The following is a 13,432-nucleotide window of genomic DNA, read 5'->3' as shown; positions in this document are numbered from 1 at the left end:
TTGCAATACCTGCCACTTTACAAAAATAAAGATTCTTAATCAAGTGGAAACACCTGCTAAGACAATACGAACACCAAGGCATTTGATAACAAAATAAACACAGTCCGATTTTGTCAGCATGAGCCTAAGGGTGCTTTTGCAGAGAGGTGATGAAATCAGAAGCACAGATGTGTTGTGTTTCCAAGGCAATGTGCAGTGAGTTGAGCCTCTCCCTCTCTCCCTCTCTCCCTCTGTCCGTCTGCCTCTCGTTCTCCATAGTGTCTACACATTTGGGACATATGCAATACCCTCATCACCCAGTCCCCCCACAGCTTTGCCAGGCTGCTGCCCTCAGGGATGCAAGAGCAACAGCCCACATGAATTATAATAATTGTAATAGTAACAATGTTCATGCCAAAGTCAAACCTGCCTAGCCTGGCTTCCTACACGGCATGCAGTGAGCAGCACTGCCTCTTGGTGCCTACAAATCCAGTGCAGACATCTGCACAAGGGAAGCCCTTGCTTATCCAGCTGTTTAGTCATAGTCAACGTTTGACTGTTAGGACAGGCTTGGGCAGGACTGGAACTTAGAGGGGAGGGGTGTTATGTACTGAGTTGAATAGCATTCAGAGTGCAGCAGTCTGATTGGTCCTAGAACAATGCAGCCGTATGATTGGTCCGCAGGAGCCACCCAATCCAGCTCCAGGTGGAAGTGAATCCACAACCTGATTGGCCTATAGGAGAATCCCGGAATTAGCCAATCACGTGCAGCCCACTTTGTAAATAATGTATATAAAGAGCATGAAATCCTCGATTCCGACTCCGAGTATATTTCAGTATGTGTGAAGATTGAATTTTTAAAATCCATCTCCGCGAGGCTTCTACAGAATCTACAAACTCCTATCTGTAACAATGTCAACTTCAGAAAACAGAGAAAAGCACACAGAATATGGGAACCTGTGCTTTTAGTATCTCTGTTCCTTCCTGGCATCTACACCTGAACAAATGTTCTATGTAAAGTTCATTGCATGGTTGTATCCCATGTTTTGAAACATTATTCATTACTGTCCTGTAATGAAAATCTAAGTGTGGACTGATTGTGCCTTCAAGTGGCTGTGATTCTTCAGCCCAAATACTTGACTGTGTTTTTTTTACATGTTTGCTGAAGTGCTGGAGCAGGAAGAGCCATGGAGCAGGAAGAGCCATGGGCTGAAGTGCTGGAGCAGGGGGAGGAGTAAAGAGTAAGCAGATTTACATTTTCAGAGAGGCTGCCCAGTCATTGGACTCTTGGCTGGATGGCAAGTAAACCTGAGGGAAAGTATCTAGTATGCATATTAATTGGCACCACTCTATCCAAAGAGATGATCATGAGTCCAAAATGCATGCTCACTATGAAAGTCTACAAATCCCAATCAGGAAAACCAAAACAGCTGCCAAGCCTCTGTTTACTTAGAGCAGGCATGGCCAAACTTGGCCCTCCAGATGTTTGGGGGCTACAACTCCCATCATTCCTAGCTAACAGAACCAGTGGTCAGGGATAATGGGAATTGTAGTCCCAAAACATCTGGAGGGCCAAGTTTGGCCATGCCTGACTTAGATTGAAGCTAATAACCAGTTAGAAAAGTGCTTTGAATACACACACACACACACACACACACAGCGTCTCTGAAGCAATGCAAAGTACTAAATGCCAATTAATATTTTTAAAGAGATTGCTTTGTGCCCAGTAATTTTTAATACCCTTGATCAACACTGGCTGCAGTATTGAGACCAATACTAGCTACAATACAGCTGGAAACATATGCCAAGCATATTGGGAGCCAACTGATGATCCCCAGGTATGATCCTCCCCCTATTGTGTGGGCAGGGTGGTCCCTCCCCCTACCTGGCCTGATCACCTTGGCAACGCCTCCCCAGGCGGGATTGGGCAACTGGCTGAGGTAGGCGGAGACCTCTAGGTATCCCACCTGGGGAAGGCGAAGCCAAGCCTGTGCTAATGGTGCCGCATAGGGTCCGGGGGGCTGCGCGCGACCACGCAAAGGGCGCCCCCCATTTAATGGTCATTGTTTATTCAAAAAGTCGAATAAAGAGACTTTGATGCAAAGGGAAAGTAAAGTTCGGGGTTGGCATGCTGGCAAACTTCCAAATCACAGGGTCAAGTTAGCATTTTCTTTTCAAGCATTGTTATTTAGAGCTTTTCAGCCTGGAATGTGGTGGAAGGTATTCTCCTTTTTCTGGCACTTGTCCAATGACAATAAGTTTACATTTCCTTTGCAGTGAAGGATAACACCAAATGGAATAAGATCTGACGCTTTCTCTTTTCATCTAGATGGTGGCATTTCTGAGTCTTGCAGACTCTGGGAGTGCTACAGAAACACATTGTACTTGATTCATCTGTGAGGATTTGATGGACATGGACTGCAAATAATAACAATTGAGGCACAGCAGACACAATGCAATGATGTAATTCCATTAGCATTTTGAAAGGAAAATTCAGGTAATTCTATTAACATATAATACAACAGCATACTGCCATTAACGTATATACTGAGGACGGAAACCATTAAGTGAATGTCATATATCAAAAACTGAATGTCCAGAACAGTGTGTCCTCAATCCCACCATGTCCACCTACCCTTTATAAATTATACCCCTCCTGTGCTGCACCATTAAGAGGAGCCACAATTTTATTTGTACCTAATCCCCATTTTGGAGGGGGGAAAAAAGAAGTCTGGCAATATGACTATGAGCTCTGAAACGGAATGAGTAGTAAGGTCTATGCCAAAGGCAAATTTAAAGCATACTCACTGAAATAAAATGAATTAAGTAAGTCATGTCTAAGTTCATGGTTTCAATGGGCCTACTCTTGAGTATGGCTTAGCTGGATACACACCAATACATTTAGAATTACCCACAGATTTGGGGACAATAGGGGATTGGTCCACTCCACTGGCAATTGCAGGTATGGAAGAACCTAGCCACAATGGGAAGGGGGAGAGAGTTGGTCCTTTTTACACAAATGTTTTCTGGCAAAGGTAGATAGTCACTTTCATCAAAAAGACCCTGCCCAGATCACCACCATCGTTCATGGATAGTCAAGAAAAACATATTGACACTGTGATCCCAGAAGTCTCTAAATTAGTGCTTAATAGATAGTTTCATTTGGTTAAAATTAAATTCTTGCTGCCTCAATAGCCTACCCAGTAATCTTTATTTCACAGTTGGGTTGTTGCCTATTGTGGAAATATTAAAAGAAAGGATGAAAATATGTATTATATTCACCCGCGTATTAAACTAGAGCTACCTCTGCTTTTTTCACCTTTTTCCTTTTCGACCTGTGGATTCCTCTTAAGCTCAGTGTTTCCTAATCAGTATCTGCCAGGTATCTGTTCATCTGTATTCCACTTGCTATCTCCAGAAGACTAAAGAAAAACCTCTAATGGACTTAGGAGGAAAGAACTTGGCTAAGCCAAGTATCTCTTGTTAACATGACAAGTGGAACAAGTAATTAATTATTATTATTTTAGCTTCAAAGCAGTTATACTTGAGGGTTGCAGGTAGGGAACTGAACCAAAAGTCAAGTATTTTCTTTTGAACGTTTATGGAAGCTCAATGTTTAGGAAAATGCTGACATGTAGGTGGTAAAACTGGACTTCAAAGAGTTCATTATTTAAAAGTGAGATACACACACACACACACACACACAGTGCTTTTTTATTTAAAAATGTTTAGGGGTACTCTCATTTTGACTCAAGAAAATCACCATTTTATAATTCAAGTTGGGGAAAATAAATACAGTAAATAGACAAAAGTACAAAGATTCACAAAATGTTTAGGGGTATGTGTAGCCCTGTGTCCCCCCCTGAAAAGCACTCTGTGTGTGTGTGTGTGTGTGTGTGTGTGTGTGTGTGTAAAGATTATTGCTGACCTATATGCATTTATAAATCTCAGTCCCTCACATCATCACAGCCTCATGTCCTCTCCTCTATTTGGACAAGTTCAGATACATCATTTGGTTAATACTTTTTAATGAAAAGGTAGCCCTTCAGAATTCTTAAAAAAAAAAAAAAAAAAAAAAACTTTTGAGAAGGAAGGAAGGAGCTGCTTGCGGCACCCCTGAACATCGTTCAAGTCACCCCAGGTACCACGACACACTGGTTGAAAACCTAGGGTGCAGAGAGAGTTAAGAGGTGGGTTGTTAAGCTGTGGGCTGGAGAGAAAGGGGTCGGAGAGCAATGTTTGAGAGCAATGGTTGTGGGTCTGCTTAAATCCAAGGATGCTGGGGCTATGGAAGAAGCCTCTTGGAGTATGAAATGTGCCTGTTCATCGTAGGCTCAAGTTGTATATATGTGTAAATACAGACACCACAGCCTCCACTGTGCCTCATTTCCTAAAAGGAAACACAGAACCTAGGTAGGCATCTGGTACCCCTGGAATCTCTCACTGCCATGTAAAACTATTATGTATTCCTCTATATGAAGAACAAAAGTTAATCATCTCACATAAAGTATAAATTCTGGAAAGGACAATCTGATAGCTCCTGTATAATAATAAAAAAAAACCCCAAACCATCCTGTCAATCTTCCTGAGAACAGAATCATCTGAAAACAACACGTTCAGCTTGTTCAAACATAAAATGTTAACAAGTATGAATCCACACTTGAGGGATAGCAAAGAGCAATAATGAAAGTGAGATCTAATTGTGGCAGATCAATAAGGTTCCCCGAACAATTTACACTTTTCTTTTCTCGCTTTTTAATATCACTCTTAATTTATTTTCCTTCAGTGCTTTCTACAGCTCCTTTCTGAATAGGGAAGGAAGGATGCTGGTTCATTCTCACAGAGTAACAAAGGAGGATTAAAGATTAATTTTCACTTGTCAACTGTGTACAATCTAATTGGATTTAGAACTGAAGGGGCAGTTAAAATCCACATTAGCTAAGTGATTTCTTGAAATTCCATAGCCAGTACAGTCATGAAAGACTGGATTTAGGTATAAAGTGCATCAGACTTCAAATGTTATCTTTGGAAATCGTTAAGCCTCCATTTGTATAATTACTGTAGCCACATGCATACAACTTAAACGAGTGAAGCAAAGACCTCAATCCTCTAGTCTGCAGGCAGGGAAGGAAGTCAACTCATCACCTTGTACGCTAAATATGAAATATGATTCTAAAATATGCTATAGGAAGCAAACTTTCCAGCAAGACCTCTGCACCTGGAGCTGTGTTTTGAAGTGCCATTCCCAAATAGCCCTGTCAACACAGCTTTCCATATTCAAATTGTTGGAATGCAAAGTCGAGTACCATCACCCCAGCCAAATTATCCTCCATAGTATGCAATTTAAATGAGAAACATATTCTTTTAAGATTTGCAGTTTATAAGCTCCTTTCCCACATCAGAGGTGGTTATGGGGCGATCTGAAGACACCTGAAGGCGGCCCTGTTCATGGAAGTTTTTAATGGTTGATGTTTTATTGTGGTTTTGTTATATTTTGTTGGGAGCCGCCCAGAAATTTATTATCACTAGAATGTCCTTGTAGTTTTGATTGACATGCAGCCACCATTTTCACTTGCCAAGAATGTATGTTGCAAGGGACAACAGAAAGAATTGGCATCCTTCTCTTCTTGTCATCTTTCTGGAGGAATCTGATTGGCCATTGTCAGGAGACACAATAGATTCAATGAGAACCATCAATTTGACAAGGATTTTATTGTTCTTATGATGATACTAATGAAATATTTGAAGTCACCTGCACATGTTTGGGTTTTTGATATAGGGTTTGTGCCTATGGAGGTTTGTAAAGAAACCTTCAGAGACTGAGGGTGAGGACATAGGACTTTGGGTGAAGGGGAACTCACTGGAATGTTCTCACAGCTCTGATAGCTTGGCAGCTGCCATTTTCTTTTTAGCTGTCATATTTGAGCACTCCTCTCAATATCCAGCTGTAAAGAGATATTTACAGACCTCTCTTCTGTGGTCTCCTAAGCATTTTAAAACTGAAGCTAAAGACCTTCCCCACAAAAGAAAAATGTAAATTATACAGGCATGAAGTCAAACATTATATTTGTCTCTAGCCTATTGCCCACTAGCTTCACTGAATAAAGATGCAACTTTCTATTGTTGTGGAAATGTAAAGGATTCTTCAGCCCCGCTTTTGAAAGGGAGACAGTATGTCACTGTGGTCAGTTTACAGAGTCCTCATTGCTTTGATACCTATCATTGCAATACATTCCATTTGATACAACCAACACTGTGCATCAAAATACAGAAATGGCCAGATTAAGAAAATGTTTAAAATGCAGGCAAGAAACATTTAAATGTATCATGACAAAGGACACGATTGCTTTCGCTGTATTTTTAGCAGGCTCAGAATTTGGTCGTTTCTGTACTCTTGGTTTCCCCCCACCCCCAATACATAGGAATAATTCTTAACTGAGCAGGATCACTGAATCATCTTAGCACAGTCATTACACCCCTAATTTTAATACATAAACAAGACAATGTAGATCTATAGAGATGAGGAAGACACTACATTTCAAAATAAAAATTATTGTGCCCATAATATACCCTGATATACGTATGAATAATAAAACCATGGGATTGTCAAAGTGTATATTCCATAGATTTGTATGATAAAAACATATAAAAGGAACACACCTCTCTAAGGCAAAATAATACTCTATCAAACAAAAACCAAGGGGAAGACAGTACATCTCCTTTTTAAAATTACACAATAAATCTGCAGTGCTTTATGATTTGGTATCAATGTGCTATTCATTCCATAGTAGACATAATTTCTGAATAGCAGGGGAACTGAATTAGAACAGTGGGGAGGGGGCCAAGAATTAATCGCCCACCCTCTGTTTCAGGACCTCATGATTATTCCTCAGGAACAGTCATGTTTCTGGCCAGCTTTATGGTTCTGCACACCTAGGGACTACTTGCCTATGCAAAATGATGATGGAATAATTCCACTGTAACAGAGAATCAGAGGAGATTGAAAAGCTGCCACAAATCATTGTAGGCATGGAAGGTAAAAAACACCGACACCTCACCAGACTGGAGACCTAAGTGATGTGAAGAGGACATGGAAGGGTCTAAGCATAGGGATGAGGAACCTCTCAGCTTCCAGATGTTGTTGGACTACAATTGCCATCATCCCTAGCCATTGGACAGGCATACTGGGGCAAGATGGGAGTTGGAGCCATTAAATTCTCCACTCCTGGATTAGAATAATGTTGTAAGAATGCAGGCACAACTGAATGTTCTTAAAACAAGACTAGTATTGTTGGACTCGTCTTGAAGAGCTAATGGTTGAACTATGATGTGGGTTTCCACCTCCCAGCCTCCCCCCATATCCCTTTGTCCTCCCCACTGAAAACTGAAATGGTGCACCTGCTAAAACAAGAAATTTGCCATCCAACTAATAAACAGAGGTCCCTGAAACCTAACACCAAAGGACCGCCATGTATATACACACAAACAATAAACAAATCTTAGTGTTACTTACCACTGTGAAATTCATTACTTTCAGTATCCATATCGTCATTGCTAAGTTAACAATCATGGTAACCAATAGCAAGAGGACAAAGAAGTATAGGCACCTCTTTCGCCAACCATAAATTCCTACTGGATAAAGCTGAGTGTTTTCTGTTCTGGGCAGATTGTTTTGCTGTGTTGCCAGTATATACTGTTCCCGTGTCATCTATTAAAGTAAAAATAAAATAATAAAAATATCATTAAGTATTTATCTGAATATTCAATCAAATATACCATTTAAATAGGACTATCTCTAGAACAATTGTCCCAGGTTTCAACTAATGAACTCCCAAAGGAGTTCTCCCTCTTGTTGGATGGAGTGATTAATTTACAGTAGGAAAATAACACACCTGGTTCCCCCCCCTTTAACCATCAATGTTTACCCCCTGCCCCACTTTAGCCATATAATACAGGCATAAAGTTTCAGAGAATTAACATACATAATGAGAATTAAAGAAGAAATTAGACAAAAGAGGATCAAAACTACAGACATATCTGGATTAATATTTCACACACACACACACCCCTGAAGCACTTTACAAGTGTTCTGCCTTCTGGAAACACTTTCCACATGGAATTGTCTGCAAAATATCCCTTCCCCAGTCTTCAGATTTAATATTTTATCAAATGATGGTGATAATCTGCACGGATCAGCTGAGAAGGGGGCCATGTGTCCTGCATGTGGCATCCACAGCTACTCACTTTGACCTCACCCACAACCTAGAGGGTTGGTCAAGGGTGAATGCAGCTGTCAGGCCAAAAACTATATTAATGGACCTATCCAATGTATTTTAAGAGTTTCTTCAACAAGCACTTCTCTTAGAGTCCACATGCCAGGAGAACAAGTTTGCTTTTGTATAAGAAGTAGGGCCTTCTTGGTAGTTGTGCCCAACCTGTGGAATGCCCTCCCTTCAAATGTCGAAGAGATAAATAATGATACAACCTTCTGTAGACATCTGAAGGCAGCCCTGTATTAGGACACTTTTCATGTGTGGTGTTCTGTTGTTGTTGTTGTTGTTGTTGTTGTTGTTGTTGTTGTTGTTGTTGTGTTTTTATATATTATGTTGGAAGCTGCCAAGAGTGGCTGGGGCAACCCAGCCATATGGGTGGAGTATAATCATCATCAACACCATCCTACAATTTTTTATGGTAAACAATGCAATAGTGCAGCCATCCCCAAACTCAGCCCTCCAGCTGCTTTGGGACTACAACTCCCATGATCCCTAGCTAACAGGACCAGTGGTCAGGGATGGTGAGAATTGTAGTCCTAAAACAGCTGGAGGGCCAAGTTTGGGGATGCCTACAATAGTGCATTATGGCTGCAATCCTAGACACAGTTACTCAGGAGTAAGTCAATAGAACAGAATGGGATTTGCTTCTGATTAGATATGCATAGGATTTTGCTGCAAGGGCATCATATTTGATTTACATTAATTTCCACCCATTTGGCAAGCATTTTACAGTGTTGTACCACTTCCCCGTTCCCACTAAGAGTATCTTTCTCCCTCCCATCATTGGTTGTAATTATACAATACAAATGTGTGTGTGTGTCGTATGTATATATCAGAGCCATATTACAAAGCTGAAAGGAGGGAAGCTAAATTAAAAAGACAAAATAAGATGAATAAATGAAATCTTGGATCCATTAAACTCAATAGGAATCTCAGTGCCTACTTCAGCTCAGACTTCGTTTTACCATATATAATGTTAATGAAAACTTCTGCGTTGCCTTCAAGTGCAAAATAAATGGTTTCCAAAACATCATTTTGCATGAAGTGAAAAACAAGGAAGAAGTATGTATGAATACGGATGAATTAAATACTCAAGTACTTGCTATACATTTGGCTGGTGTTCAAACACCGTGAAAAACCCTAGTCTGTGTAGATAATCAAGTTCACCTCAATGCACTCTTCTTCTCCCTCCTGCATTGCTCCCATGTGAAGCATTACAATACCACCAACACTCCCTTTCCCCAAGAGCATAATAAGAGCCCTGCTAGATCAGACCAAATCCCCTTTTAACTAACATTCTATGCTCACTGTGGCCAACCTGATGTGCTGCTGATAAGCTCAGCAGTGGGACCTGAATACAACACAGTGTTCCCCCAGCCATAGAAACATAGGGCACTGCATCACACTGAGTTAGACCATTCGCTCCTCTGTCTGTCACAGAGCTGGTTCTTTGCCTCACCTCACAGAAGACACGGCTATAAGCTTAAACAGGATCTTGTTCTTAACAACGTCAGCCATAGCTTGTTAAAGCAGAAGCAAGCAGGAAAGATGAAAGAGAAACCAAAACATGGGTGGTACCAGAGATGAGGCAAATGCTCCCCCAAACAAGCAGCTCATCCCCTTTTCCCCTCCATTGCTAGACTTCTGTCATTAACATATATTGCATACCCTGCAACATTTCTCTTATGAAAATAGGGATGTCCTATTTAATTAATAATAATAATAATAATAATAATAATAATAATAATAATAATAATACACCACCCATAGGATCCACGGGCTACTTTGGGTCTTCTCTCTAAGGTAGTCTATTTTAAAGCTTTTAAGTGTTTATATGCCTATCACACTTTTAAACTTAAAATCCATTGCTGTATATTGTTTTAAATGTTTGTTTTGCTATTGGGATTGTAGTTCCATTTGTGTTTCTCAAGCTGGTCTCTGACCGTAATAAATTTCATGTGCCCCACCCATTTGACTCGGTTGCCCCAGCCACTCTGGGCAGCTTCCAACATATAAAAAACATAATAAAACATTAAACCTTTAAAAAAAAAAAAAAAAACTTTCCTATACTGGGCTGCCTACAGGTGTCTTCTAAAGGCTGTATAGTTACTTATCTCCTTGGGTCAGGGGTCTCATAACTCCATAGCCTCCAATATTCCTCGGATGAAAACAGGTGTTATGTACTGAAGTTCTCACCCTGGGCCAGCAGGGGGATACTGTAGATAGTTTTCACTCAGGTCCACATATGCAAATAAGGAATTGAAAGTGACGTTCAGTGACTGGATAGTTATAGAAAGTTGTTACTGTTGCATTGTTGTGGTGCTCTACATAAGCAGGCTGGCTGAACCCTTCAGTTCAGTTCTGTTCTGGGCTGTGAATAAACAAGAGCTGTCTGAAGAATTGCTGTGTCATCTGATATGTTCACCCACAACTTAACAACAGGGATGTCCTAAGGAATAGCAGAACATTACAGGATCAAGACAGAAGAAACCAGGACGGCTTCTGTAAATCCAGGACTGTCCCTGGAAAATAGGGACACTTGGAGGGTCTGATATTGCTATTTTTTTCTTTCAGACATATTAACAGCTGGGAGGGACGCAACTCACTGGACTTTAGCTTCCATCTTTGCCAACTACCACCTCCAGTTCTTGCAACTGATCGCAATGCCATTTCTTGCATAAAGGGGCATCCTGTGAATAAAATGGTTGTGGGATGCATCCTGGCCCCATCTCAGATGTCCAAGCTGCATTTCTTCCAGAATGGGGCCAGAGCCTTTCATTCCTCAATTAGCCTGGGATGCAAGGCCTTAGCTGGGCTCTCTAACATTTACATTGCTCAGAGCTGGCTCTGAATAAAGGTTAATAGTTGAAGCAACTGGGACCAGAAGCAAAGAAATGATGGACTCAGCTACTGGTCCTTTCACTCTCCTCCAGACTCAGGAGGGGGAAAGCAAATGACGCAGATTAAATCTCATGGGGAAAATAGTTCACTGTTCTCAATTAAAACAATTCTAGTCTTCATTTCAAGCTAGTCTCAATATATGGTAATTTAGAAAGTTAATAACTGAGAATGTCAGGGCACATGTATTCACTAGATTGCTAATCTTCTGGTATTTAGCAAAAATTGCTTTAATGATTTCTGGATTAACTTTTACGGTATCCCTTCATTTCCACATCCTTTTATTCTAACAAAAATTTATGATCTGTTCAGTATGCACACCTGCATTTTTTCCTCATACAAAAATGGTTCAATATTAATGACTGGCAAAAATGAAATGAAAGACTTCTGTTGTTTTAGAGCCATTTTCCTCATTAACAAGACACGATACAATTAATGTTTTCGACCTTTCAGTGTAAGAAGCGATGTCTCAAATTTAAGGAACAAACCAATAAGCATATGCTCTCTCTCTCCAAAGTGGTAACACATGCTGTTTATGTATCAAACATTTGCCGTATTTCCAAACAAGTCCACCCAAACAGGAAATGTTATCCTTTCTGCAACAAGCAAGATGTATTCAATTACTGTATCGGTTAAAAGGCAATTGGGGCAGAGAAAGGAGCCATGGTGGGAATGGAATTTTCTTTTAGCAATGATGCTTGGAGCCACTGAAGCTGGTAAGGCAGAAGTAGAGGGACCAAAAGTAGGCGGAGCCAATGTCCAGGGGAGCCATCACCTGAGTGGCAGCGAGTTACGGTATACACCTGCAGGTGGGGTCTGGCTTGAGGAAAGGTTTGAGGGTGGTGGGGCAGTCAGTGCCCCATTCATCCCAATGGACCAGCTTCTACCTTTGAGAGATTGTCATAAAACAATTAGGAAAATGCAAGCTGTGATGAGGCCGACACACAAAGCCCTTTCTCAAGAGAATATAAGGAAGGGCAGAGTGAATACTGCATTACTTCAGGGGAAATTGCTTTGCAATAATATTAATATTATGCGACTGCACACAAACTGGAAATTTTCAATTAAACAATGACAGATTTTCATGAGAGAAAGAGAGAGAGAGATTGTTGCAGAAAGGGTGTTCTCCCTGAGAGAGAGCACATGTTGCGGTGGGGGCCAGCAGGCCACCCCACTGTTGCTGGGCAGATATGTTTGGATGGCCACAGGCAGTGATTGGGTAATTCGAGTCTCTGGGGAGATTTTGAAGTTACCAATTTGGAGGAGGGGTCAAAGGTTTTAAATACTGGACACGCAGCTTTGGGTGTCCTCTTGGGCTGCGTGCACCGGATCACCCCCCCACCCTCCCAGAATTGGGGAGGTTCTTGGCTTGACCTTGCTATGCCTGTCATGGGGTCGCCTGCTGTTGGGGCAGGGGCCTGGTAGGAATTTTGTCCACTTGGCTGATTGGCTGGTGACATTTGGTTTTTGCCTACTGCGTAGCAAATCATCACAACTTGTAAGGTTGGCGGTTAGGCATTGGTTAAAATTGGTTGGTGGAGGGGTAAGTGCCTTCCCCTCCAATGGTGGTGCTGCAAGGGAATTCCGTTAAAGGAATCCAGGGACTTGCCATCCTTTCGTCCAAGTCCCTGGCATCAGGCTTGGGCCATGCAAGCCCCCGGGAGCATGCAGGTGAGAAGTGAGGGTCTGATGCCCAGCTTCATTTCTCCCCAATATTGTTTTCCCTGACTGGCTTGCGCTGGAATCTGGAAGTCAGTTCTGTCCCTGGGGCAAGGACAGATAGTCGTAACCAATGCCTAAGCAACCACTCACGTGTGTATTTAAATAAAGTTGTGGCCAAAATCATGCCAAAAACCTTTAACAAAATTGATGTGTGAAGTGTGAGTTTATTTGGGGTGGCTTGGGGACCTTGACACGCAACTGTGGAGAACTAGATTTAAGATTGGAGAAATGAGAAACTTGAGGTACCAAAATTAATAGGTTTCTCTATCCTTGGCTGCCACGCATCCACTGCCACTCCATCATTTCCCTCTGGTGCTATAATAATTTCTGCAGTGCTGTAAGTGACTTCTCAAACACAAGTTGGACCAGCTGAATTTTTGCTATGGGGTGAATTTCCTGTTAGGGAGAGTTCAGAACTGTGAAGTTCCTCCCCACTCCTTCAAAAAGGCTCACCCCTTTGTAAGTTGGGCCCAATCCCTTTTAGGTTTGGGTCCAGTCACTAGCCATCCCTTCCCTGCCAGTTAACTTGCTTCTTAAGCAAAAGTTTTTGCTTTTACTAA

At 41.4% G+C, this 13,432-nt stretch overlaps 1 protein-coding gene across 2 annotated transcripts in view; it reads right to left on the bottom strand.

Annotated features, from left to right (window-relative positions):
* The window catches only part of SGCZ (sarcoglycan zeta), a 548,799-nt gene that overhangs the window by 196,590 nt on the left and 338,777 nt on the right, over positions 1–13,432 (bottom strand). For both annotated transcript variants that reach the window (XM_081875927.1, XM_081875928.1), the window contains exon 2: positions 7,493–7,687. In XM_081875927.1, the coding sequence (XP_081732053.1) occupies positions 7,493–7,687 (195 nt within the window). The remainder of the gene's footprint in view (positions 1–7,492; positions 7,688–13,432) is intronic.

Source organism: Podarcis erhardii (assembly GCF_964252035.2).
Source record: "Podarcis erhardii genome assembly, chromosome: 9".
Classification (NCBI taxonomy): domain Eukaryota; kingdom Metazoa; phylum Chordata; class Lepidosauria; order Squamata; family Lacertidae; genus Podarcis; species Podarcis erhardii.
The sequence above is the reverse complement of the archived record's forward strand: the minus strand, read 5'-3'. Positions and strand labels throughout refer to the sequence as shown.